Genomic DNA, 27,095 nt, shown 5'->3' with positions numbered 1-27,095 from the left:
CTTTTTTTTTTGGGGGGGGGAAATGTAGGAGACAATGCACTGATTCTGGCTAGGGGAAAGGCACATTAGCAGGACCTGTCATGTAAGCCAGTGTCAAGATAACACAGAGTCCTTGATGTTGCTGTTCTGCTGGGAGGAGAACTGTCTCCTATGGGAGATGGTTGATCTGTTGGTTGATGGCCTCTGCTATTACATGTTATTTGTGCACTCTAGGTTTCTTCATACATGTTAAACAGCCTGTGCTGGTGAGAACATCAATGCCTTGCCATGTCATCTGGCTGACGCTGGATATTATCTACATATTTGTGCTCTAGTTTAACTTCTAGGAAGAAGTTATATCCCAGATAAATACTACAATCCCATTTTCCCCTCAGAAGTCTTTACTGCCCTCTCTGAACTATTAGCTCAACACAAACTGTACTCTTTTGGCCATTTGAAGTGAAATGCACATAGATGTGTATGTGGTAGCCCACCCTGGAAGTTCTTTTGGGAAAGAAGACATCAGTTGGCTCCTTTAAGAGGGTTACACAGATGGGTGCCTACAGAGTGGCTCTTCTGTGGTATTTTTCCTCAAGCAGACATCTGGTCCTACTTCTGTCTTCTTGAAGGCAATGAATGTTGTTTCCAGTGCATCATCCAATGTTTTGTTATTAAATAATTAGAGAGTGGTTTTTATAAGCATTCTGACTGCAGAGTTGTTGTTGTTATTATTATTATTACTATTACTGCCTGCTGGCAATGGAGAGGAAGACAGTGATCCTCCCTTGATGTCTGTTGAAACAATGCGAAGAAAATGGGCAGACCTTTGGATTCTAAAGAATACTCCTATCCATAAATAATGCTCCTGAATCCATAAATTCAGGGCTCTTTCTAGTGAGACTGTATCTTCCTGCCAGAAGGCATTCATCTTTACATACAGGCAGGGTGTCTGCCCTGTGCTCCTCTCTCAGCACTGGTCCAGCTGTGTTTTGTGGCTGTGTATTTCTCATAGAACATCTTTTTTTGTGGTTATAACAGCGCCCAAAAGGACACACATCTGCTGGGTTTTCTGATCAGTTTGAAAATTTTCCACCCATAAATTTTATCTGTGTGATGAGGAGTAAAAAGCAAGAAGTAACAAGCAGTCATTTATTTGGGATTTCCAAATGTCCAGACTGGAGGTGACCGGAATTCTGGCCCAGTTTTGTAACTTGGTAGCTGCAGAACTCAGCACATCCCTTGGGGATGTCTTGGACTCAGAACAAAGAAACCCAGAATAGGGTCATCAAAAAGCCTTGCTAATAGCTGGGGGCCTTTTGCTGTGCCTTTGGTGCAACTGTATTTGTTCCATACCTAAGAAAGCTTCCATGTGACAACAGAGTCACGATATCTATTCTTGTCCTTAACTTTGTTCCATTTCTGTTTGAAAAATAGGGCTGTAGTATATGGATGGATGAATGTAGCAGCACCAGCTATCTGAGGCATAACCTATCATGGGATCTTGCCCAGTTGGTCACCCAGGGATGGGTATGCTATAGCTCAGGAGCTCCATGTGTAACTAGGGCAACTCCCAAGATAAGGTCATGGCGCAACCCCCAGTGAGGGCGTGCTGGTGGCAGGCTCCTGGCTAATTGCAATATCTAGGCCTCCAATTGAGGCCCAGGTACGTGACAGCACATCCTATGGCAACTCCCAGGGAGCCTCTGTGTTTCCCAGCACGTGTGGTACACACCTGGCTGCCCCAACGTGCGTGCTGTGTGTAGAGAAATGTGAGCCAAAAGGTGCCTTAAGTTCTTCTCATGTGCATGGTGCTGCTTTCAGCTTGGGGAATCAGACCAGAATTCTTTGTGAAGGACTTGACTGTTTGCTCTTACAAAGGTTGCTGGGTGCTAGTCATTAGGGAAAGGAGGGCTGCACGCTCTCTCCCACGCTGGCTGTGAAGCCTCAGGAAGAGCCACATTCCTTCTCCCCTTCAATGAAGATTGCCCACTTCCATCATATGAGTCAGAGGATCAACCTCACTTTGACAGGGCATCTGTCATGTATAAGTAACCTGGAGAGGGAAAGAGGGTTTCTAGCCTTTGCTTTGCTAAAGCTTAAGGAGCTGCCAAAACCACAGGCTGAAGGGAAGCAAGCACTACCCCGCTTCTGTCCGTACTCCTCCATCACTGCGGTACATGTGTGAGATTATTTCAACACATATTTTTCTTCCACAGCAAGCAAGTTCCCAGCTATAGGAGGCTGACAGGCCTTGTGTAACGTGTCGTTACTCATCAGCACTCCCAGTACTCATTTGGATCTCAGGGTGTGGTCCTAATTAGCTGATTTTGTAACAACACCCCAGTGACTTGGTGAGGTATAGACATCCTAGAAACCCATTAAATAGGGGTACAGTGGCTGCTTGTCCTTGGAATACTCTTTTGGATTGCTGTTTGCTTCTAGAAATTGAACCTTTGGGATTTTTTGTCCATCCAACCCAAATAGCTACTAAATCTGTTGAATAAATTCACTTAGGTTATGCTGGTGGATAAATTGTATAGAAATGATCAGCCCTGTAGAGATTTCATAAAAACATGCAAGCTGGTAGAAGAGTAAGAATAGTTTAAAGGTCTTTACTGATAATCTTGTGTTTGTTTAGGAAACAGAAATGGAAATCTTCCCACATGGAAAGAAGCATTCATGAATATCCGAAATATGAGAAAAAGCATTGCTCACAACTCAGTTGCTAAATCTGAGCAAACTAGACTGAGTACGTGTTTTGTTATCTCCTGATAAACTTAGCTTGTGTTTTTCTGTTGCTGCTTTGAAGTTCTCTTACCTAAATGGGAAGATATCACTAAGCTGATTGCTGGTCTCCTGTGGTCTTCAGCAGAGATCAACCGAACCTCGAGGCTTCTACCAGAAAGACATGAGCTTGGGCAAGGACTGCATAGTAATTGAGAGCAGGTACAGTCAGACATGTATAACCAAGACTGTACTGTTTGGAACAAAACAAGGCTTTGCTTTGGTTGTTTTTATATCGTGGAGCAATGTTTAGACTTGCTGGTTGCCTTTGAATAGTTCAATAAAATCAAGTGCAGGTTCAGCTTTTGCTTTATCTCTGTTTTGGTGTGAACTGATCACCTTTGTTTTTACAGTTGTGTCCTTTGATTTGGAATAACAAGCTTTTTTAACCTTAGTCAAACCCATTAAATACTTTGTGAAGGTTGTCTGTTTCTATGTAAGCATGCTTGCTAGTTGCTTCCACCTAGATGGTGGGTAAGCCAGACAGTACCAGTGATCTCTGCTCTGTTGATACTGGCATCACTTTCTGTGTTTCGTTATCTATCAGGAAATACACTCTGAGTGTTATCTCTTTCCAGTGTTTTAAGACAACTGGCTGTGAAACTAGTCCAGCATTTCTTATGGAAGAAAGAAAAAGCCTTTTCATAATTCACATGATTGAGGGTTTAGCTTCCCATCGTGCAGACGACCACAGTTAATTTTTAACTTCATACAATTTGCATCTTTCAGAAAATGACTGTTTTCATTGCATACAGAACAGCATGGTCGTGGTACAGCTGTTGTCATAAGCAGATCTTGCAGCTTCTCTTTCCTTAACCTTCCAGTCTGTCTCTAGATATTTTGATTTGGAAGCTTTTTTCTTTCTTCTTTTTTTCTTTTGCATCTTTGACGCTTTCATTTGAGTAGCTCACTTGTCCCCAGCCTCGGAAATACCCCCTGTTCTTTGCAAAGTCAAGTCCATTTTTCATAGTGACCTTGCTTTGACCTTGCTATCTGTCTTTCCTTAAGTTCTGTGGGCTCTAATTAGTCCATCTGTCAGCTGTCCAGATTCACGTGACAGGACACGAGCATCGCCACACAGATTGGATGCTGGCTGAGTGCTTGAAAATGATAAATGGGAAATGTCAGAGGATTTGGATGCTGGTAGCTGTCTAATGTCTTACTGCAAGCCTTGGCATTAGATCTGATCTGAACATTGTTAATAGTCAGGAAGAAAGGTTAAAGGACATACTAGTGAAACTGGCAGCGATACCATCTGCTTGCTCTTACAAAGCAAGGCTCTTGAGCAAAGTTTGCCATGTGTTGTTATCAGTTAATGCCCACTTTGAAGCCTTGAGATCCTGTGGGTTTGCGTAGATTGAAAGTTAGACCCTGACTTGAAGATTTTCACAAAGGGACTTAAGCAAGCAGATGCTACACATACCTGTCTGAGCACAGTGGTGGCCAAACTGGTGGGCTTGAGTATGTAATCTGAAGATCAGTTAATTGCCAGGCCTATTTGATGAGCAACAGGGTGAAATAGGAGGGATTCATGGTCTGCTGGCTAGCTTTTACTACACCAGGGAGACACTAATGAGCTTATTGCAGCTGTCAAGATCTATAGGCACACTGCCTTTCCCTGTCTGTTTCTTGTAGCCACAACTTTTTTGTTGCTAACCTTAAATCCTGATTCAGCATGGTGCATGAATGGTACTGCGGGGTTTTGTAGCTGGTTGGAAAGCGGGTAGCCTGGCAAGGTAGACACATGTAGGAGCCTCACAAATAAAGGGCTCAGCTGCTGGGTGTGGTAAGATGTGATTCATGGAACTGCAGCTTTGCTGGGACCTGATGTAAATGAAAGTGTCCTTAGGATCCAATGGATAGTGCAAAAAACTGGCTAGTGACACTGTATTCCCATCTGAACAGAGGCTTTAAAGCCAAAAAGTGCATTTCCTTGAGTTTGTTCCCACTGAACTTGTTACAAGAGGGGTAAACAAAGCAATCAGGAGCTCTTCTGAAAATCCTGTTCCAGACATTTCAGTATTGGGTGCCATTTGAACAAGAACATACATTTTGCTCATACGTTTTCATTTTGGTGCTCAACTGCTCTGATTTCAGAATATCCCAAAACTCAGACTTCATTTGAGGTCTCGTTCCTGAAAACAGGACTGCTCAGTAGAAATATGTAGCTGATATCCAAGGACTGTGAGCCAAAAATCAGCAACACAGTTCTCTGTGAAGGCTGTGGATGCAGTCCTCTCTGACCCCTTGTATTTCCAAGCTCAAACACATTGAAAATGAGAAGGAAAAAAAAAGTCAGTGAAGAAATTCTGGAGATGTCTTTGCTGGTGGCAAAGTAATAGAGCAGTAGTGTGGCAATGCCATGTCACCTGCAGTTCCCATTAAATATTGCTGCCTGTAGGCATTCTGAGGGTCCTCGTTTCTTTTCAGAAGTACTCAGTGATAATCCTAAAATCTCTGCCATTTTCAGGTGCTTGACATTAGGTATTCAGGAAATAAGGAGGAACCTACATGGCTCCTGCCATGCCTTTGGAAGGAATTTGTAGTGGCCAAGGGAGCAGGTGCAGTCATGCACAGGGAATGCTGTGGGCTGCTTGACAAGAGCCTTTTTTATAGTTTTTGCAAGTGGCCTACCAGTTAGCATAAGACTCTTATGCCTTTCCACCATCATCTAGCACTGCTCACAGTGTTGCCTAATGCTGTCGAGGCCTCAGGCAACTGCTGTCTTGTGTGAAGAAGCCAGTGTTTTAAGTTAGCTGTAGACTTTCACTTTTGCATTTGGTTGTGCAGACAAATGTGATGTTCTTTGATTTTTTTTTTTTGTTTCCTACTCATTCAGGTTTCAGAGTGTTCAGAAGCATGGACTTCATAAAGATCTATTTTTTGCTACAGGTCTACCCTATGAAGCAGAGCTACCCAGCTGAAAATCTGTAGTACCCATTGCGTGAAGGCTCTTCCCCTTTTCTGCTTCTATAACCATTCTGGTAGAAAGAGTGGCACCATCTTGTAGCACCTTGCTAGTGGATGCCATCTTAGCAAAGCATGCTAGCAGGCCACCTAACTTGCATCCATCTTTGAGCAGCTGGGTCTGCTCAGCACTGGTCTGCTAGTGCCCTGTGAGTTGCAGATAAGAGTGGGGGGCTGCAGGCTGCTCTTGCAGTGCTCCTTGGCCTGGCTTGATTTGTTGACAAGAGATCTGTGTGGACAGCTGAAGTTTTTGCATCCCTGCGATTCCTTTGCAGATAGAGTCCAACATGTGGTCAATATTAGGTTACACAAACCATGAGGAATGCCCCGCCGCTGCAGTTCAGTAACTGAAGACACTGCAGAGTGTGCAAGAGGAAAGTACCAGAGTCCTGCCTCTTTGAGTCATAGCATTGCCCCACTGCTCCCCTAACAGATCTTCTTTAGTTCATGCTGCTTTGCATGTGTTTTGTGGCATGGTAGTTCATCTGGTTATGCTTCTTCTCTCACTGCTGGAGTGATCACTCCTCCAGGCCCCTGAGGGTACCTAAGCAGTGTTCACCCATGTGTCTGTGGAAGACTCTGTGGTTTAGTTGTAGCATGCACAGACATTGCAAGATTAGTGTTTTGCTCTTGTTTGTTTGTTTGTTTTCCTCACAGCCAACAGTTTTGTTTTTTTTTCTTTTTCCAGCACTGGCTTCAATGGAGTAAATATTCTGCCCTGGCAGATTTGCTCCAACTACTCCTGTGTTAGACGGTCTTGGAGATCATCAGTCTGACTCCATTCTCTCCTCTTCCCAATTCTGTCCTGCATCACTTCCCTAAGCTTTTGTTTCTCAGTAGAGCTAACTTGGCACACCTGGGAAGTATCATTGCATCCATTTTCACTGAAGTAAAAGCTCCTCTACTTGAAAGAACTTCTCAAGGAAAGGACTCAGCATTTGTGAGTTCTTGGTGCAGAGCAAGAAACTTTTTTTGCCCCATGGTGACATGGTGGTGGGCCATAGCCACATGTGAGGTAATGAGCAATGCCTCTAAAGACTTGCCTTGGATGCAGTCAGAGCTGCCCTGAGGATTTCTACAGTTGCGTGTTCTCAGAAGCAGGTTCTGCTTTTCTTCCCCCTGCTCTGAACCAGCAATTTGCCCCTCTGCCTGGAAGAGATGAACTGCAGTTCTTCAACAGGAGAAATAACATACACGAAAGTTTCTTGGTTAAAGAAAGAATTCAGCTTGTCTCTCCTCTTCCCTCTCTGCCTTCATGCACCTTAGCATTGTCACTGGGACACTGGTCAGTCTGTCAGGAATGGCCATGTAGTTGCACAGCCTCCTGTGCCACCTGCAGGAGTTGGTAAGCAAAGGAATTAGAAAGCAAGAAGGTGTAAGGGATTAATGAAGTTCTCATCTTGCATTTTTGAGCTGGAACTGTATGGTGTTTGGGGAGATGAGTACAGGCACTCTGAGAGCCAATTGACATTGAGTTATTCTGGTTTTACAGTGGTGAACTCGAACAAATTACCCTTTGGGTTCTTCCCAAGGGGAATGTTTGCTGTCTCGGTTCACAAAGGAACTAAGGATGTGCATTTGCTTGGGAATATTATTATCCAAATCACAGTGTTCTTTTGAAACAGTTTTTTGACTGAATACCAAAAAGAAGCAATCAAATGCTTGCCTCAAAAGACCTTGGCAAAGCAGTGAATGGTGAAATCATAAATTTCTTTTCTCCTGCTCCCTTAGAGCAAAATTATCTATTTCTGGATGTTTTTTTCTGGCCTTGGAAAGGAAGTGAATCAAGTTTGCAAATGGAGTTTGGATCAAATGAAATGAAATCTGCTGTGCCTTTTACACATAGCTAAACTAGGGCAGTGTCCTGAGGAGCAGTGTTTGTTCTTCAGCCACAGACCTCTTTCTCCGAAGGAAGTTTGGTAGAAGAAATGTGTGTAGTGTAGAACTGAGAGTTTAGATGTGCAGGTTTCCTCTCATCTGTATCAGAATTTCACCAGGGAAGACTTCTAAGTTCATTGAACAGCACTTTTAGCTACCCTTAGATCGAAGTTCCTCTCCTCCAAGATCGTTCTGGCTGGCAGGGTTGCCTCTTCCATGTTTACCCCTGGGTGAAGTTTGGCAAGGATTCATTCAAGATGCTCTTCATTTTTGAGGCATGGTGTTGGTTTGTGGCTAGAACAAATGGCGTGTAGGAGAATCTATTTTGATCTCTTATATGAAATATGCTAAGAATGCAGCAAAGTCTTCTTCCACAGCTTGCCTGGATACTGAAGGACACGGGCAGCATGCTGCTTGGTTGGGGTTTTGTTCCACGTTAGGGCTTAATTATTATGTCCCCAGGCTGGATGTTGGCTGTTGAAATGTAACCTTTCAGGGTTTTGATAGCGTTGCTGCATTTGCTCAAATGTAGTTTCATTTATTGTTCAGTTCTAGCTAGTCAGGGAGGGTAAGGTCTGGGTGTATCATGCCTTAAGCAGCTGGAGGCTGACCATTACATGGTGGGCAAGACTTGCATCCACTGCGGGGTCCCACATTCCCCAAGTAGCCTAGTAAGCTCAACAGCACTGGGGTACAGAAAATGGGTTTGTCCTCTGTCAGCCCGTGTGACACTGCTCAGAATGGGAATGAAAACCATGACAGTAGATCAGGGTAATTAGAGCTCTTGTAATTGCAGCCTGATGAGTCTCCTTGCCCTGCTTGCCAGTGCAAGAGTTTTCATAAGTGAGCAGGGATCCTTTCAGCACTGGAGAAGAGAAGCTGTTTCATCCGGCACTGAAGAGAGTCAGTGGCTTAAAGAAGTTGGGAAAGCTCAATTTTCTTCCTGTCTGGGAAGCTGACAGATGTGAGGAAACAGGCATCGAGCACGCCTTTGGTTGCACAGGAAGTTTATGGAGGTGGATAAATTCCTCAGTAATTTGAGGAGGATCACTGTGCTCGTTTGATGAATCTTAATATCTGGTCTGAAATATGTCATTCTTCTTGGAAAAATGTTTGTGCCCTAAAGAAGTCAAACCTAAACTAAATTTAGAAGTGACCTCTAAATTTAACCACAAAACTGATGGATGCAGATATTTTCATCGCTGTCAGAGTACTCCAAGCCATTTTTGGTCAAAACTTCAGTATTTTCCTATATTTTTTCAGTGTTAGCAGATGGGGCGATTGAGTGTACCTGGTCTTCTCCTGGGTGGGATAAGAAGCACTGCTGCATGATCAGAGCTCATCAGATAAGTTCGTATCAGATTTGTTACAGTCCATGGTGCTCTGAGCAGTCCTCTCTGCTGCCAGAGCTCCCTCTGTACCTGCCCTTTACTCTCTCCTTTTATCTCCAGTTTTTAGTAAAATCTCACCACTAGCTGAAAAAAAGATCAGCAATCAATTGAATAATAACAGTGCTCAAGCCTCACATCTGTGCTGTACTCTTTGCGGGTGTGGGGTCTGATTCTGCTGTCTAGACTTAATATGTTACATTGCATTCAGTCGGGATGCCAGGACTGATCTCTCTGGAAGGAAATGGAAGATGTAGGAAGCAGGGTAATTAGATTTTCATTTATACATGTTTCTCTTGTTTCAGCTTCTGTGTTGTTTGTTGTTTTTTAATTTCCCTGGGTGGGTAGGCGAGAGATACTCACAAGTATTAAGAAATAATTCCAGTTCAGCGATGCCAGGAAGGTGCAAGCTGTAGCTGAGGGTACTTTCTTCTTCCCAGCACTTGCTTGTGAACTCAGGGAAGCTGGAGAGGCCTGGCAAGCAGCCCACACTCCTTACTGCTGCTGACACCTCTCCAGCAGAAGCAATGTGTGGGTAGGCAGGTAATTTCATCACAGGGAGGAGGAGGCATGCATCACCTTTTGTTTAAGCAGAAGCATCTTTTTGGAATGCTATCCATTTTATCGGTTAGGGCTTGAAGAAAGAGCAGCCAGGAGAGGCTGGATATTATAATTAATGCAAGTGGAGGCAGGCTGCTGCGTCTGCCTGCCTGCCTGGAGAAGAATAACCTGTTGAATTTGCTAGGCATTGTTGCTGTGAGGACAAAAGCTACGGTTACAGGGAGCACAGCAGCAACAAGTAGATGAGGTAGCTGCTTCAGAGCTATGCTGTGGGGAAGAGACAGGGGCTTGGATTTTGGACACTGGATACCCATTTGGGTTAGAGCTTCCACTTTTGCCTCCTAAGCTTGGAGAGGAGGAATACGCGGCCCGCACGGTTTTGACTGGGTCAGCCGAGGATGGCCGCGCTCTTCCAGCACTTGAGGATCCTGCTGTGGAAGAACTGGCTGAGTGTCAAGAGGCAGCCGGTGAGTGCGAAAGCAAAGCCGTAGAGGAGCGGGAGCTGGAAGCCATGGAAATGCTCCTAGGGATGGAACACCTTCCCTATGAGGACAGGCTGATAGCATGGATAAGCTCTGGGGGAAAACTGATAGCAATCTTTCAGCATCTAAAAGGGAGGTTGTAAGAAAGGGCGCAGACTTTTTAGCAGGGTCTGTTATGATAGGACAAGGGGAAATGGTTTCAAACTCAAGGAGGAGAAACTTAGATTGGATGTAAGGAAGAAGTTGTTTGCAATAGAGGTGGTGAGGCACTGGAATGGGTTGCCCAAGGAGGTGGTGGATGCCCCTTCCTTGGTGATTTTCAAGGTCAGGCTGGATGGGGCTCTGAGCACCTGATGGAGCTGTAGGTGTCCCTGTTCATTGCAGGGGAGTTGGACCTTTGAGGGTCCCTTCCAACTCAATTGATTCTATGGAATGAGGAGCAAAAAGGATTCTACACCAGAGGAAAGTCATGGTGTTAACGTATAAATATTCTGGAAGCTGTCAATAGAGACAGGGAGGGAAGGAAAGGAATGACATGGAAGAGAAGATGGTCGTTTAAGCCCAAGTGGTTGGATCTTGCATTGAGGGCTCAGGAGTCCAGAATGAATACCAGGGATGCCTCTGTTCCCTTGAGCCAGTGGTTTATGCAGACTAAACCATACACAGACTCATGGGCAGACCTGAATTAAGGATGTTAAATCCAGTGTGAACAGACCCTGCTCCCTGCTTGAGGGCACTAGGGGTATCCTCTGTAGCCTTTTGTAACAGTTGGCCAAAGGAAAAGGACTCTGAGAGGTATGGGTAGGGCAGATTTCCACTGCAGCCCAGTACATGGCAAATCAAAAGTACCAGATGGTCTTCTTTCCAAAAGAAAGCACTGCCAATGGTGTCCAGAGAACAATGTGAATTGCAGCATCATAGAGGCAAGCGGTCCTTTGGGTGGCATGGCGTGTCCAGGCAAAGCTTCTTCTGGTAGTTTTGTTGCAAGCTGGTTTCAATACAACTGCACTGGAGTTCATGGACAAGTGTTGCAACCCATCCCCTTGCTAGTAATCCAGATGTGATGACTTTTAAACTTCCTAGTTGAATGGAAAGCATTGGCAGGTGCAGAAAAAGCTGACAAGATAAATGGCCATGGAGAGTGTGATTTAATGATGGAGTGAAAGACCTTATATCACTGCGTGATGCTGCAAGGTCCACTGTGTGCCTGCCCTGTCCTGCCTCTCAGGTCGGGAACCTGATTGGGAGAGTCTTTAATCTGAGTCCTTGTGATCTTCCCCAGGAGCTGCAGACATGCTGTGTTCCTCTGAGCTAAGTCTGGGCCTGCTGCAAAGGATACTGGAGGCTTTTTGTGAGATGCAGAAAAATACCAACAAATTACCTCCAGTTTCTCAAGAGCAATTTTAACAAGGTTGTTAAAACCTGGAGGCTTGGGTCTCTTTCAGCTGCTGCACCTGGAGTAAATGCTAACCTAAAACCTGAGTATACAGCTGACTGTGCAGAATCGCTGCTCTTGGTTTCTTGTAGAGATGAAACATCTGTAGAATGGAAATGTCAATTAAAGTATGTCAATGTTAAGGCAGACGTTCCATCCGACTCTCCTTCCTTTCCCTCTCTTGCTCTCAATTAGGAATCTTGCTCAGACTGGAGGGAGTGTGAGGCCCTAAACCCACAAGTCTGCTCCCAAATGCATCCTGTTTTCCCTATCCTTTCAGCTTCCTCCTTTTTTATTTTCACCTGTGTAATCTGTCTCCACCAGTGGACCAAGCTTTCAGGAAGTTTGTTGTGTTGGGTTTTTTTTTGTTTTTTCCTGTGCTCATTTTGCAGGGGAAGCACTCTGAGCTTCTCTGTTTCTGATAACCCATGAATGCATTCCTGCTGCTGCAGTGATGTTCACTGCCCTCCCCAGGGCTGATTGGCATGTCACAGAGCACTCTGACACAAGCCAGCTCCCATCCCTCTGCAGACTGAAGTGCTTTCCCATTGCTCTGTTTATCAGCCTCTCCAGGGCTAGCAAATAACATTCGATCTTGCATTTTGCTTTGTGCTTTATTTCCTCTGTGCACTTTCTTCAGAGCTCCTGAGAGATTGCCTCTGCTTGTGCAGCGTGGGGAGAGCTACAGCTTCTTGGCCATCAATTTGATGAAATCAGCTGAAGCTCTTCATCCATACCCAGGGAGAGCCTCAACACTGGTTACTCTTGCTGAGAAAGGAATGGCCGTGAGTTGAGGGGGCAATCTTCTGGGAGCAAAGTTTGGCCTGCCTGCCAGAAGGAGCTGGAGAAATCAGTGCCTCTTGCACTTGTTTATTGTTTTCCATCTGTCACTTCTGTGCAGTATGCTTACTTAAAAAAAAAAAGGCAGAAGGCAGAAAAAAACCACATGCTTGCATCCAAACGTAAAAAGATCTGAGATTTTTAATCTGCTTTTAGCAGTGAAGTAGTCCAGTAACTAAAGGATTATGCAACATGTGGCACAGTGCTTAATCTCACAAGCCAAATTGGCTTTGATTATGGCAAACATGTTCTACCTGCACAGGTTTGGCCAGGCTGGTTGTCTTGTTTTCATTAAGTCGGAAAGCCTGGGACAGTGAGAACACTGTTGTGTGGCAGCTGATGTATCCAGCTGCTGTTAAATCCCATTAAGTCAAAGGACAGAGATTCTAAAGGAAAAGCTGTCTGGGAAGTGGGGAATGTTAGCATGTGTTAGCTCCAAACAGGGAGGTGCAAAGCTTTCCTTCAGTGTAGGCAATCAGCATTCATTTCTTCCCCCAAAATAGGAAGGATATCTTGCCATTCCTTTAGGCAGCCTCTGACTAAGATCAATTTCAGTGCTGTTACCCCATAATTTTATTTTAGCCTCCATGGTACTAAATTAGGAGGATACCTTAATAATACCATGTGCATATGAATTAGTCCGAGTTAAAAACTGTGTTTGTGGTCTTGATTATAAGGCAAACGTGATACAAAGTATTATATAAAAAGATGTTAGTTTCAGGGATGGATCTTGTTGTATAGAGTACATATAAAGAAAATGGAGTAGTGTCTGTAAAAGCTAAAAGCTGCTTTCTGAATGCTGAAATTTGAGGAAGACTTCCTCTAAAAGGATGTTTTAGGAGGTGGTTTGACATTTGTCAGTTCCCTGGTTTGGGGCATGAATCCTGTTCCCAGTTCTGTGGCTGAGTGTCATGTCATCAAGGGGTGGTATGGAAGGACTTGCTGTAAAACAAGCATCTTTAAGCTCGTCACTCTCCAGGACTTGTCTGTTTGTTTTTTACCTTCTAAGAAGCGTTACAGGAAATGAAGACATTATTATGGGCTTGGAATTACCTTTGGAAAAATGGTGTGGAGTAAAATGTGCTGATCTGAAAGAAGCAGCAACGCAGTGATGCAAAATGGGATGATTTTGAAGAAAGACATCTTTGGAGTTTCAGAAATTGGCATGAAGATAGCACAGCAATTTCACAGCACAGGGCACTCGGAGTTGCACAAGTGGATGGGAAACTCAAATCCACTAACCACAGTACCAAGCTAGCCAGCTAGTGCAGAAGCAGTTAATTATTTGAAGAATTGCATTTTCCTAGCTTATGAAACACCAAGGTTTTAATACTGACTTTGGGCCTTGTACTTACATTGACTTACTACACTGGATGGTTAGCAGATTCTATTTTCTTTATTCTCATCCATTGAAATGGGCTACCCTTGTGTCAAAGACAAGAGATCTTTTTGTTTCCAACGTGCCATGCTGGTTTTGCATCATTTCTCTCTTATCTCAGCTCATCTGCATAAATTGCTACAATTTGGCAGTGGGATGGAACCAGGGAGTTAGGTTGTGTGGTCAGAAACTCACATGAGGAGTGACAGGTTGCCAGTGTTTGGATGGGATTTCTCCAACTGATTGGTTTCACAGCTCTGTAATAAACCCCTTCCTTCACTGTTTTGTAAACAAATACTATGAAAATTCTCTTTCTTTTGGCTCTGCTGTTTGTGAAGGATTGTGAAAGCCTTTGGAAAAAAGTAACCTTGTCATTTGTATGTCAAATGACTTCTGAGGAATAGTCAGTCAAATTAAAGACATCTTTACTGAAAGCAAAACCAACCCTTTCCATTTTTGCTGTTAAGTTTTGTGACCCTTGCATCCAAAGGTTTTGTACACCTAAGGATGCTTTTACTATTGCATAGCAGCGTCTCAAATCAGTACAAAATGCATCGACAGCCAAACTGAAACACAGGGAAGCTTGTGTTATTTTCAGTCTTGTCATTTGCTCTTACAATCTTATGTAGTTTTTCTCCTGTATAGATAATACCTGAGTTTTAGTAATATGTGTTCCAAGACAGGCATTATTTACAGTGTATGCTATAACTCATTTAGGGTGGAACTTGTGCGTTCTAGACAAGCCCTGGGATGCATCAATACAACAAACATAACCAATATATTTTCATTGCTGTTTTATAGGTATGGTCGTTCATTTTAATTTCCTGGCCTGTGGTTGTTTTCATAATCTTGGCTATCATCCGTCTCAAATTCCCTCCAGAACCACAGCCAAACTGTAAGTAACTGATTTGCTTTTATCTCTTTGGGGATTAGTTCTCATTTCGGTGACTGATGTGTTAATTTGATGTTTTTTGTTACTTTTGTAAATTCGGCTCTCTGCGGCTTCCAGTGGAGATTTCCTGGTATGAAGCATGCTGTAAATAAAGTGTCAGTGTTCCTCTGAGGTTGTTTATATTTATGTTTCTTTCAAATTAGTTTCATAATTAGAAAACAACTTTACAGAACTGTCTCATCAAGATGCACTCAGATACTGCTGTTGTAGCAGCAGTATAAACCTACTTGATAAATTGAGGGACAAGAGAGCAGCTGAGGGCATTCTTATTCAGTAAAATGAGTAAGGGTATAGGATTCAACTGGGGTTAAGAAAACATAGTAAAAACAGTGTGCTCATCGTGAAAGATTCACCTTACGTTTGCTAAAGGAAAAAGCACCTACTTAGGCAGTTACTGCTAGGGCTCAGCAGAAAAGTGATAACTTCTTTGGCTCCAGGGACATGATGATGCATGTGAACCTTTACTAGCAAGCCAAAGAGCAGCTGGTCGGTGTGTGGATAGTTGATAGTGCTTAAATGGATGAAGAGTTTACACATGCTGGTTTTCACTTGCATGCTCTGCTTCCTCAGTCAGGAGAACTGTGTCTGTATCTCAGAGTTTGAGTCCACTTGAATCTTCTCTGAAAAATTTACACTGAGTTCAGTGGGTACCTGTTACCACTGGAAGAAGCAGTCCTGTCTTGCTCTCAACCCTGGCTATGTTTGTTTATGAAATTACATGGTAAAAAAAATATATATATATATACAGCAAGGAGTTTATCCAGTTGGAAGTCTTTTTCCTTTCCACAATGTTAATTCTGGTTTTAATCTAATCCCTGGTTCTGCTCATTGTGGCCTCAACAAGTGCAGACCCAAGGGGGAGGGGAAGGGACTGGTTGGATGACCTGGTCCCTCTTTTTAGCAATAGCCTAACTTTGTGTTGGGAAAAATCAGTTACAGAGCTGTACTCCCTTCACTATCTTTTCATTAGAGACATTCCTCAACATCAATTGCAGAGGCACTAAAAGAACATGCAAGATTCGTGCTTCACATTTCACATCTAGTTTGCTAAGTTACATCCTTGTACAGAGAGCTATTACTGACAGCCACATTTTCCCAGCACAGGGTGAGAGTAGGCCTTCAAATTGCCCTTATTAAACGTTTTGCTACACCTGATACATAGGAGAGGCACCACCATGGCTAACCAGCATCAGACTGACATTGAGTGCACAAGAACAAAGTAATGTCATGGGAATGCAGGACGTTTGTATTTGAGGCAAGGATGCTGATACAGACTGGAGAGACAGACTGACAACAGCAAGGACAAGCAGTTGGCTTCTAGTGTTTGTTTGTAGCTATCAGATGGGTAAAATGTGTTTGAGAGATCTGTGTGTGCACTGGAAATGTTCCAACTTGGTTAATAATGTGCAGTTCTCTGATTAGAAGTGTTTCTGAGCTTCAGAGTGATGTATGAAAAAAGGCCACACGGTAATGAATGCTAGATATGCAATTAGGATAGCCCTTTTCTCAGAGAGCTTGCAGCCTACTCGGGCTAGAAATTTGTTTATCTAATTTGTAAGCAATGATGGAGAGTTAGAATAAGGGACTTCCTATAAATTTTGCAAAGTCTTAAACAGAGAAGGACATTCTTCGTGTGTTAGGCAGGACTTTTAACCCCAAGCCCACCTGCTGCCAGTGAAAGGCCTCTTCAGGCTTTTTACTTATCTTATGTTCTGCCCAAATCCCCTTGAACCAGTTGGAGAAGGCAGGACAGGACGTGTTGTACTTAGCGAGAACTGCAGTTTTGGCCAAGTGTGGAAATGGCATTCCTTACATGTGGCTCCAGTGGTTGTACTTCCTGTCCCTGAGAGATCAGATAAGGCCAATGTTGAGAGTGCCAGCTGGATGGTAAAATATTTATTCATTTCTGCACATGGCTATTAATTTGAGTGTGTATTTATGTTTGCTCTGGGGGATTACATCTGTGAATTATTGCATTGGAAGGAATGTTCCTAGGAGCAGCAAGTATTTTCATCGGTGGTTCTCCGCAGGAAAGGGGAGACTGGTCAGCATCTTTGGACTTGTTCTCTTTTCCTGCGTGGATGAATTTTATTTTGGGGCAAATCTCGGCATCTGAGTAGTCTTTCTATCTAAAGTAGATGACAGGAACTCTATATTGCAATGGAGGTTTTGGGCTGGAAGAGTTGTTAATACTTGTTGCGTACTCCTGTGATCCATGTTATTTAGAAGCCATCTAGAAATCCAAGGGGGATGAAGAAGAACATTAACTTGGGAATTGAACAGCTGTTTCCTGCTGTTTTTCTAGTCAAATAAGAATACCCACTTGAAGATTGCCCTCTTTATTTTTGACAACTAGAAAAATGTATCAACTTCTCTCTTGTAACCAAGAGAAATCATTTGGGAGCTTTCTTTTCTGATAGGAAACAAACAAAAACAATGTGGGTGGACACATAGGAAAATGATTACAGGTGGGGTTTATATTCAACAGGAATTAGATCCACTCTATACCAAATTCCAGTGACAAGTTTAATGGCACAATCAGTAAGTGGTGGCAAGAAGCAGTTTCCAATCCTGCTGTCAAGAGATTATTGCAGGCAGACAGAAGTCAGGAAGCATAGAATCAACGACACAGAGATAGAATAAGCTGCTCAGATCCTGCGTTTTGGACCTTTAGGTAACCCCACAGAAAATCTAAATCTAAGATCTAACCTATCTCATATATTCATGGCCACAGAAATATCATGAAATCTATTATTTGCTCAATTAAATTAGCTCCAATTTGAGATGAGTTCTCCTGAAGTATGTCTAATACACATTTAATGGCTTATTTCGGGAAATTACCTAGCAAATATCCATCAAGAATGAACAAGTGGCAAGAGCTTCTTGAAAGTGCAACTCACTTGCTTTCCTTTGTTTGTGTAGCACCTAATGCAATGGGGTCCAGCAGTGGGCTGAGCTCAAAAGAGAAATGACATGCCGAATAAACATCACCAGTCAATCACCCGTAGGAACACTGAGAACTGAGGTCAAGTAGGAAGCTGGAATCCAATTTGCTTTGTGATTAAAGCACCTAGTATCTTAAAAAAGAAAGAAACAAACAAAAAAACCCAACCCGCTCTTATTCCCACGTATTTGTTCAGTGATGTATTTCCTGGTCAGCAGAAATTAATATCAGAAGAAAATGGGGATTTGTTTCTCTGCATACTCAGCTCCTGTAGTGATCTAGAGTCTCACCAAACTCTCACAGTTTTATCCAACTCTTTGTGCACGTTGAAGTTGTGTCTGTTGACCTTTTGTTGCAGTCGATGTATTTGCTGGAAGACACTGGGTTGCACCGTGTGGAGTGTGTGTGGTAGGAAGCTCTGCTTTGGAAGCCTGTGAATGGGGTCTGAAGTATCTTCCAGTCTTTTGTGTCTGTATCACCTGTTTTCTAGAGTGAGTAGGGACAAAAGTCCCTTTACATCCCTTTACATCACTACAGGTTTTTGCAAAGTATGGGAATTGTGTGAGAGATACCATCTGTCCCTCAGGGCACAACCTACTCAGTCTATAGGGAAGCCCAATTATGCTCCTTGCTTTAACTAGCCCTGTCACACCCTACCCGCCCGCTTTCTTCCTTTTCTGTTCTCCTTCTTTCCCCTCCTGTCACTTTGACCTCATCCTCATTCTCCATAGAAGCTCTCTTGGATGTGGTTAGTTGCCCACTCATTCTGAAATCTTGCTTTTTCAGTGCTGTGAAGAGGATAAGGCTTTGCTCTCCTGTTAGACTCCCTCTGCTATCCAAGGGTGAAAGTTAGGCACGGTTTGCAAAAGCTGTGCCTCGTTCACAAATACTTTTCCTTCTTCATGAAAAGAAGCCTTGCTCTTGGGTCCAGTCTGAAAAAATACCATGTTCCTAATGCCAGGGAACTCCTTTCCTCCTCTTGGCAAAGGATGTTTTACCCTTCATTTCTGCCCAGAATTCTCACCCAGATTTCATCACCTCCATGGAGAGATGCCTGCATGATGAATTGCATTCACTCAGATATTTCTGATAGACTCAGTAACCAAGTGCTCCACCAGTCTCTCCTTCCGTGACTTCACTGGGTAGCATGGAAAAATTAATAGGTTCCCATGGTAATTATAGGTAGTCAGGATATGGTGACTACACAGGCCACTCCATTCATTTGGATAAGTCATGGGTATTTATGTAAGGTATGATCCACCCTAAGAGTTCAGCCTACTCTATGTACAGAGAAGCACACATCAGACTCCCACCACTCTGCTTCACCATTTGCCTGCAGTCCCATTCCTCGGTGTGCTTTGCACTGCTGTCTTAAGTTGTTGGGAAAGTTCTCTTTGCCCGAGGAGGCTGTGGATGCCCCATCCCTGCAGTCTTTCAAGGTCAGGCTGGATGTGGCTCTCTGTGCAGTCTGGTCTGGTGGTTGGTGACCCTGCACATAGCAGGGGGTTGGAACTAGATGAGCATTGTGGTTCTTTTCAGCGCAAGCCATTCTAGGATTCTGTGATTCTTGTCTATCATTTTCTATCTGCCCTTGTCTAGACAACTCAATACCAGTTTTGTCTGTGCTTGACTTCAGTGTGATTAGAAGAATAGTCTCTTCAGATCTCTCCACAAGTGTCCTTTTATTTAGGTTAGCCTGAACAAATTGCTGTGATTACAGACTAACAGCATGGCCAGGGTTGGTAGGAACCTCAAAGATCATGAATCTCCAACCCCCCTGCCACATGCAGGGACACCAACCTCCCCGTTTAATACTGGACCAGGCTGCCCAGGGCCCCATCCAACCTGGCCTTGAACACCTCCAGGGATGGACAGGCATCCACAGCTCTCTGGGCAGCTGTTCCAGCACCTCACCACTCTTCTAGTAAAGAACTTCCCCCTGACATCCAACCTCAATCTTCCCTCAACTTAAAACCATTTTCCCTTGTCCTGCTGTTATCTGCCCTTTCAAAGAGTTGACATCACTCCTGTTTATAGGCTCCCTTTAGGTACTGGTGATACTTCTAATCAAGAATCCTAGAATGGTTTGGGTTGGAAGGGACCTTAAAAGACCATCTGGTTCCAACAGCCCTGCCACTGACATTTACACCTTCCACTAAACCAGGTTGTTCACAGCCCCCGTCTGCCTTAGGAATGTTCCAACAACAGGGCATCTACAGCATCTCCTGGGAACTTGTTCCAGTGTCTCACCAACTTCATCTTTAAATCTACTTGATGTCAGTTTAAAACTGCTAACCCTTTGCCTGGTCACTACAGGCCCTGGGGAAAAGTCTTTCTCCATTTTTTTTTCCCTCGTAAGCCCCCTTTATATGTACTGAAGGTAACAGTGAGGACTCTCTGTAGCCTTCTCTTCTCTGGGTTGTACTGTTTCTTTGTACAGGCTTTTGCCTTGTAAAGTGCAACTGGAGGATGTTTAGATTTGGAGCTGGAAATTCCTGAGTTCCCCGGATTTTTTTCTCCCCACTGTATTATAAGAAGGCCTTGGGGCAGTCACTTAATTCTGATGGGCTTCCTGAAACACCTGTATCCAGGTGCTGGGACCTAGAAACACAGAAGTATTTTTCCAAAGGTGCCAAGGAATTTGGATTGCACTGAAATTAGCAGTTGCTGAGGTCTGTGTTTCTGGAAATGAGAGCATATTTCTTTAAAGAATCTAAACACGGACTCTGGAGGCTAACTGAAGACATTCACCATTGAAAGAGAGAAGCTTCTGTGTGTCTCCATCAGCTTTGCCCTGCAGTGCAGACATAACCTCTGTCATTTCTACATCCGTGCCTCTTAGAAGGTCTCCATCGCTATTCCTTTCTCCTTCGTGTTGGGTTTGGAAGTTCTTTCTCCTTCCTTCACATCTGCTGCTTCTCCCACTCATTTCAATTTTCATGCTCTGCTCTTTATTATCTCCCTGTGCAGTACATGAACCCAATGCATTCGTAGTCAAGGGCTGATTTCTAATTTATTAAATGAAGGGGTGGAAGGCCAAGGTCTGTGGGCAAGTAAAACTAGCTTGCCTAGTCTTAATGAGCATGGAAGCAGTTGCTGTCTGCTCTGGGCTGGTCTTATTATTTGCTAGAGGGAAGAATTGGGCAATGAGATGCTTCCTCCATTGAAGCCACCAACACAGGGAGGAGCCTTGCAGTGAGTTGTCTGCTTGTTCCATCTCGCTGTTGTAGGCAGACAACTGAGGACATTGTGTTATTGGGACACACGAGAAAGCATAAATGCCAGTGGCATGAGGATGAAAAATTCAAGTTCTTGAATCTCACTTAGCCCCCCTGGGCTTCTGGAAAGCTGAATGGAGGCCTGGTGGGAAGAACAGGAGCTGGGTCATGGGTGTACAACTTGTGAATGAGGGTAAGCTGTGTGGTAGAGAGGTGGACTGGTGCATGCATAATAGCAGCTCACAGCATCCTCTGGTTACGTTATGATTTGCATGGAGGAAATTAAAATAACTCCATTTAGAGCTGAGGGAAAGATGGCCAAGCGTGACATTGCTTAATGCCTAACAGCAAGGCAGAGGAGGAATGCACCTATTCAGTGCCAGGGAGACTTGGGCTAACACCAGCTCGTCGTAATGACACGTGAGCTGTTGGGCCCAGCTGCCAGAAGCCTGTGCTCACATGCAGTGATGGAGGCTCTCAGAGGAGCAAAAGTGACCCCCCTATGACAGATGCTGAAGGTGCTTGGTGTCTTGCAACTTTAAGGTTAACTCAAGGGAATGTTTTCTTCCGGTGCTGTCAGCTTAGCAGGGGAAATTGCAGAGAGGTAAATGGCAGTTCTGCTGGTTGGTCAGAAATAGGGTGAAAGAAATCACCTGTTAGCTCTGCAGTGGTTTTAAAAACGAGCTTTGTCATATGAAAGGCAGTCTAGGTAGAGAGGGAGTGCAATATCAAACCATTAGCTCTGACCCAGAGCAACTCTTAAGTGCGCGTGTAACCTGAAGCATGAGTAATCGCGTTACAATCAGTAGGGCTAATCGCTGCTATGCCACGGGCTTTAGACACACTGAACAAGATTTGAGCTGTACTGCTAGGAACTGTAGCACTTACTGTCCTCACCCTTTTTTTTTCTCCAATAACTCTGGGATTTCTGAGGGCGTTGCTCTTGCAGATGTGAAAGAGGAAAGGCTCAGGACCTGCTTGACTGGGAGTCCTTTGCCTCCTTGTCCTGCTCTCACCACAGCTCTCATTCCAAGATCTCTAAGAACACATAGATCCTTTTTTTCAGGTTCGTGGTGAGACATCAGTTTCAGAGCACATGAATTTTTCACGCAGTGTCGCATCAGTACAAGCACCATAGCAATTCAGTATTCTCTTTCTGTAGATGAAAGGATAGGCCGGCCAGCTATTTGTCTCATTCTCCACATGCATAAAAAAACACAACCCTGCTTCACAATTCATGTTATCCCATGGGTTTGATTGTCAGGCTTCAACTTCGGAGAGATATCAAGGCTGCTGGCATTATCAGAAGGCTATCTACAAAAGATAGCTGGAAATGACAATTGTGTGTGGTTAAAGAGGAATGGTTGCAGTCATCATGTCATGAAAGAGGCTTGTTCTTTGTCTTTTTGCCTCTGGATGTGTAGCAAAGTGAAGAAATAAAGTTTAAAGCAATGCTGTGCAACTGTGGGAAAGATGAGGAGAAGTGAGAATGCTGTACGTACACAATTTAGTCCAAGGTTTTGCTTAGAAAGCTGGGAGGAGGACACCATAGCAGTAAATATTTCCCGTGTATATTTTGTGACTGCTTAGATAACTGTAAGTCACAGCTGATAGACAGAATTGCTGCTCTGGGTTAGACCTCTGCTGCTGCTCAGGGATGATTGAGAGAGCTTGCAGGAATCACAGAGAGCATACTGAGAGAGCTTGTGGAGCACAGAGCCAGACTTCCACCAGAGATGCCTTCACAAGTTGAAGGTTTCTTCAGCCAGAAAGTAGACGGCTTGAATCCAGATATTCCTTTTTAATAGCCACAGAAATATCTTCTTTGGAGGATTTGTCCAATTTGTTCTAAAACGAATGTCTGCTTTATAATATATAACACAACATTTTGGTGCTCATTTAAAAAAAAACCCACAACTCTCCCTTTTGTCTGCTACCTCGTGTTTCATTGTTGCAAGAAATGATCATTTACTCACCCTTTTCGTAACTGATCAAGATGTTATTTACTTCTTTGACACACCACTTCTTGGCCATCTTTTCCTTTGCCCAAAAGTGCCAGTTATTAAGTCTCATTATGTGCTGTAGCAGGGATCAAATGCATTTTGAATCCTAATGAAGTCATTTGCTCATCATTGCTCTTAATTTGCCAGTTGGAGAGTTGAGATTTGTATGGATTTTTGTCATGAACAGTGACTTAACGTGTAAGGTATGTACAGTATCAATGTACGTGAAATCTGAAGTCAAGAGAATGTTTTCATGCCCAAGTAGTGGCAGGGAGACATTGCTAAAATATGGGAGGATAGAAAATGGGAAAACCTCAGCAGGACTTTTTAAATTAAGAAAAGATCCAAAAAAGGGAATGTACCTCAGTTCATTTAGAAAGTAGTTATTCATAATGGGATTTCTTATCTTTGATGTGATTAAAACAGGATATAGATTTTGTCCAATTTTGCAGGATGGATGGCATAGCTGGGTAGCGAGCCCTGAAAGCAGAACTACCACGACCTGGTTACTGGTTTGCACCAGAGACCCCTGGCTGGTGGAAACAAGACTTTACCTTCTACCTGGGTGTGGGTAGGAATGCCTTCTTTGAGGCAGACTTGATGAATTCCTGTGGAAGTGGATGATGCTAGGGGCTGCACACACTGCATTCTACCTGCACTCTGCTAAATGCTTCATTCCTTGCAGAGAATTACTGTACACTGCTAGTGCAAACCCCAGTGTGAGAAGACAACAAAATCACTGTGGCAAGGTAAAACATGGTTCATTTAGGTTTGGACATTTCAGTCAATTTCAATTAATCTCATAGATCGTAGTGAAACAGTAATTTTTGTCTGTCTTATGTGACATTAACTTCACATTCTTCATCGTTATTGTATCAAACACCTGTACTTGAGAAAAAAGAAACCAAGAAGTTTTGCTTCTGTTGAAGCGTGTTGGAATCTCGGGCATTCCAGAAAGTAAAAGCAATAAACTTCCTCAATTTTATTCCAAAGGAAAGCAAATGTGGAAAAGCCAGAATTCCCAATAGAATGAAAGCCTTGTTTCTTTTCAGCTCTAGAGGATGTGACTAGACTGGCTAGATGCTAATGAGCAGGGAGAACCTGCCAGCCCATTCATTGCTGAGCCCTGGGCTTCTTCTGCCCTTTGGGATGCCTGCCTTGTTTGCTTCAGATTCAGAGCCTTTCTTTCAACCCTGGCAGAAAATCAAAGCACTCCACAGTGAGAGAGGACAGCAAAATACCTCTACGCTTGGGTTTCCATTGCTAGCAAATGCAGCAGTCAGTCTTTACTAGTAAGATACATATCTGGGCTCAAGTTTTGGTTGCAGACTAATAAATTTGACAAGAAACCTGTGGAGGTCACGTCCCAACAGAGCTAAGAAGGGGCACAAGTGCTGCAGTGATCTCTCCATCGGGGCTCATAGGCAGTGTAGAAATATCCTCCAAGGGTAACTGGATTTTCTGGAAAATATAACATAGAAAGCTAAAGGTGGTGACAGTGATAAATGATGTCAAATGTTGTGGATCTACTCTATCATGGGATCATAAAGTTGGAGTCTGCTGTGCACAGGAAACCCTTTTTCCTTGGCTTTGGTACAGCAGAAGATTTGAGTGGGATATGGAGATGCCTTCTGAAGGCATTCCCTACAGGGAAAATATGACAGAGGTCATTAATGGTGATAGTAAGCATTGTGTTTCAGATTGCAAAACAATCACCATTGAAACTGTCCTTCAAGATTTGCAGGGCGTTTACAAAACTCCTTCAATAAAGTTTGGTATCTAGTGCTTATGTCGTGTTTGAAGTACTGGATAAATCCCGGCCCAGGGAGGGACAGATGGTTATAAACATCTCCCAGAGGGAGCCAGCTTCCTCCCTGGCCATCCTTGCAGGGGTGTGGGACACAGCCAGTGGATGTGTACGTGTGGGCAGAACAGCTCATGGGGCTCCATGGAGTCACAGCTCCATGCCACAAGAGAGTGGATGGAGGAAGGGAGGAGGATGGGATAAGACTCGTGTTAATCTCTTGGCTCGCCTTCTCATCGGTAAACTTCCTCCTTTGCAGGATGAGAGGAACTTGCAGGGAATTTGGCCTGGACATTTCACATTTTTCTGTCTATGGCCTTTCATGAAAAACTTCCTTGATTCTCGAACTGCTGTTAGAGTTCAGCCTCTTCCAGAGAAGCCTTTTCTGGCACCTCCCCTGCTTTAGTGCCACAAACAGTGCAGGGTTGTATCAGTTCATCACTGATGGATCAGGACGCTTTGCTTGTGATACAGCAACTGATTGCCTAATTTTTCCATTTTGTTCAAACCATAATGCTTCGGAGTCTAATTCTAAAATATAGCATTGCTGCTTACATCTCACAAGAGGATCTTCTGCTTTGGTTGCAGGGGGATCCCTTGTATGATTTTTCTCCTTAAACATCCTGCATCTCTCTACAGCAGGAAATACATGAAGCTCTCAGAGTGGGTCCAGAGGAGAGCCACTAAGATGATCAGAGGGCTGGAGCACCTCTTCTATGGGGAAAGGTTGAGGGAACTGGGCTTGTTTAGCTTGGAGAACAGAAGGCTCTGGAGAGACCTCACTGTGGCCTTCCAGTACTTGAAGAGAACATATAAACAGGAGGGGGAAGGAATTGCTGTTTATGGGAGTGGGTAATGATAGCAGAAGGGGAAACGGTCTTAAATGGAGACAGGGAAGGTTTAGGTTGGATATTAGGAGGAAGTTTTTCATCCAGAGGGTGGTGAGGCGCTGGCACAGGTTGTCCAAGAAGGTTGTGGATGCCCCATCCCTGCAGGCATTCTAGGCCAGGCTGGATGTGGCTCTGGGCAGCCTGGGCTGCTGGTTGGTGACCTGCACACAGCAAGGGGTTGGGTGAGCATTGTGCTCCTTTTCAACCCAGGCCATTCTAGGATTCTCTAGCAAAGAACAGTGCTCCCAAACTCCTGGCGTTGTGCTTGTGTTCCCCCCTCTGCTATCCCACTTAAGAGTTACAAGGCTTTAGCCCTTAATTGCTGATACGCTGGTAGATGCAGATGGCAGTAGAAGGTATAGCCCTTTCCCTCCTACCTGTCTGCTTTTGTGTATTTGAGCTCCCTGTCCTGAATCTCATAGCTTTCCAGTTCTTTGGGCTAGCTAGTATTTTGATGGAGATGCTGATAAAGTGAGTTCTGTGGTGTGCCTGTTTGGGTTGGGGTACGAGTCGATATTTGTCAAGGCAAATGAGAGTGCAGGAGATCAGAAGGAAGACAAGAGAAGTGTCAGGGTGTGCGCAGGGCTGTAATTGGCGATCTCAAAGGGCAAACATCGCAGATGCTGTTGGGGATATTCACAAATGGATGCTTCTATATGAAAGTGCCCTACCGTGCAGTTTCCCTCGTGGGCAGTGGGCTTATTTCCACTTCAAAACCTTTAGAATAGCATATGCTTGGTCCTTTGGCCTCAACCCCAGAAGGACAGCCTGCAGAGACAAAGGAGATCTTTCACTCTGCTTGGTGCTCTGCAATTACTGGGAGCTGGCTCAGCCTGCATTGTAACTCCTGGTGGTGTGGAAGATACAGCAAGGCAGGTAGAGCTCTGCTTTTCTCCTGCAGTGGGGCATCTTCTTTAGTTTTCTTGGGCAGTTCTCTGCTGAGGCACAAAGGAATCACAGCAACGTCCAAAATGGGTGCTTGACACTGCAGGTCTCAGCAGTTGTGTGCCTATTGCTATGTGATATAAAGCAGTGTGAACTCCCATGCTGAACTATGAGTATTTGCAGTTCTACCCCAAATTCTGCTGCCTAAACAACCCCTCTCATTTCTGGGGACCAGCACCACATTACACGGCCATGGGTTGTGACCAGCCTTCCTGAGGAAAGTTGGGGAATGTCTCTTCTTCAGGGAGACTGGCAGCCAAATATTCCATCTAATGCTGTCATTTCCTTTGGGAATATCTGATTTTTGACCACTGCTATAACAAATGAATGTACTACAAATGTAGGATGTGCCTGTTGGAGGTGCTGGAGATAAAGCTGCTCCTGGGCAAGAGTCGTAGGTCATCTTTGAAGGCTGAACAGCAAGGTAATCAATTAGCGCAAACTTGCCTGCAGGCCTTCTGTAAATCTGGCTCCATTCCGTAGAAGAAATAATCACCATGTCCTTTGCCAGGCAATTTTCCAAATGATTGTTTTAAATAATATGTTGCTGTGATTCAGCAAAAGAGTTTTGAGATTTATGAGAGCGTTTGTCACTGAGAGGAGAAGCATTTGGTGAACTCTGCGGGCTGGCAGTAAGCAGCGTGGGG

At 44.0% G+C, this 27,095-nt stretch overlaps 1 protein-coding gene across 1 annotated transcript in view; it reads left to right on the top strand.

Moving 5' to 3' along the window:
* Positions 1–27,095, top strand: part of ABCA12 (ATP binding cassette subfamily A member 12) — a 103,320-nt gene that overhangs the window by 13,040 nt on the left and 63,185 nt on the right. Inside the window, exon 4 of the mRNA XM_052675057.1 lies at positions 14,494–14,587. Within this exon, the coding sequence (XP_052531017.1) occupies positions 14,494–14,587 (94 nt within the window). The remainder of the gene's footprint in view (positions 1–14,493; positions 14,588–27,095) is intronic.

The sequence above is a fragment of the Tympanuchus pallidicinctus genome, unplaced genomic scaffold (genome assembly GCF_026119805.1).
Source record: "Tympanuchus pallidicinctus isolate F22 unplaced genomic scaffold, pur_lepc_1.0 scaffold15, whole genome shotgun sequence".
Lineage (NCBI taxonomy): Eukaryota > Metazoa > Chordata > Aves > Galliformes > Phasianidae > Tympanuchus > Tympanuchus pallidicinctus.
The sequence above is the reverse complement of the archived record's forward strand: the minus strand, read 5'-3'. Positions and strand labels throughout refer to the sequence as shown.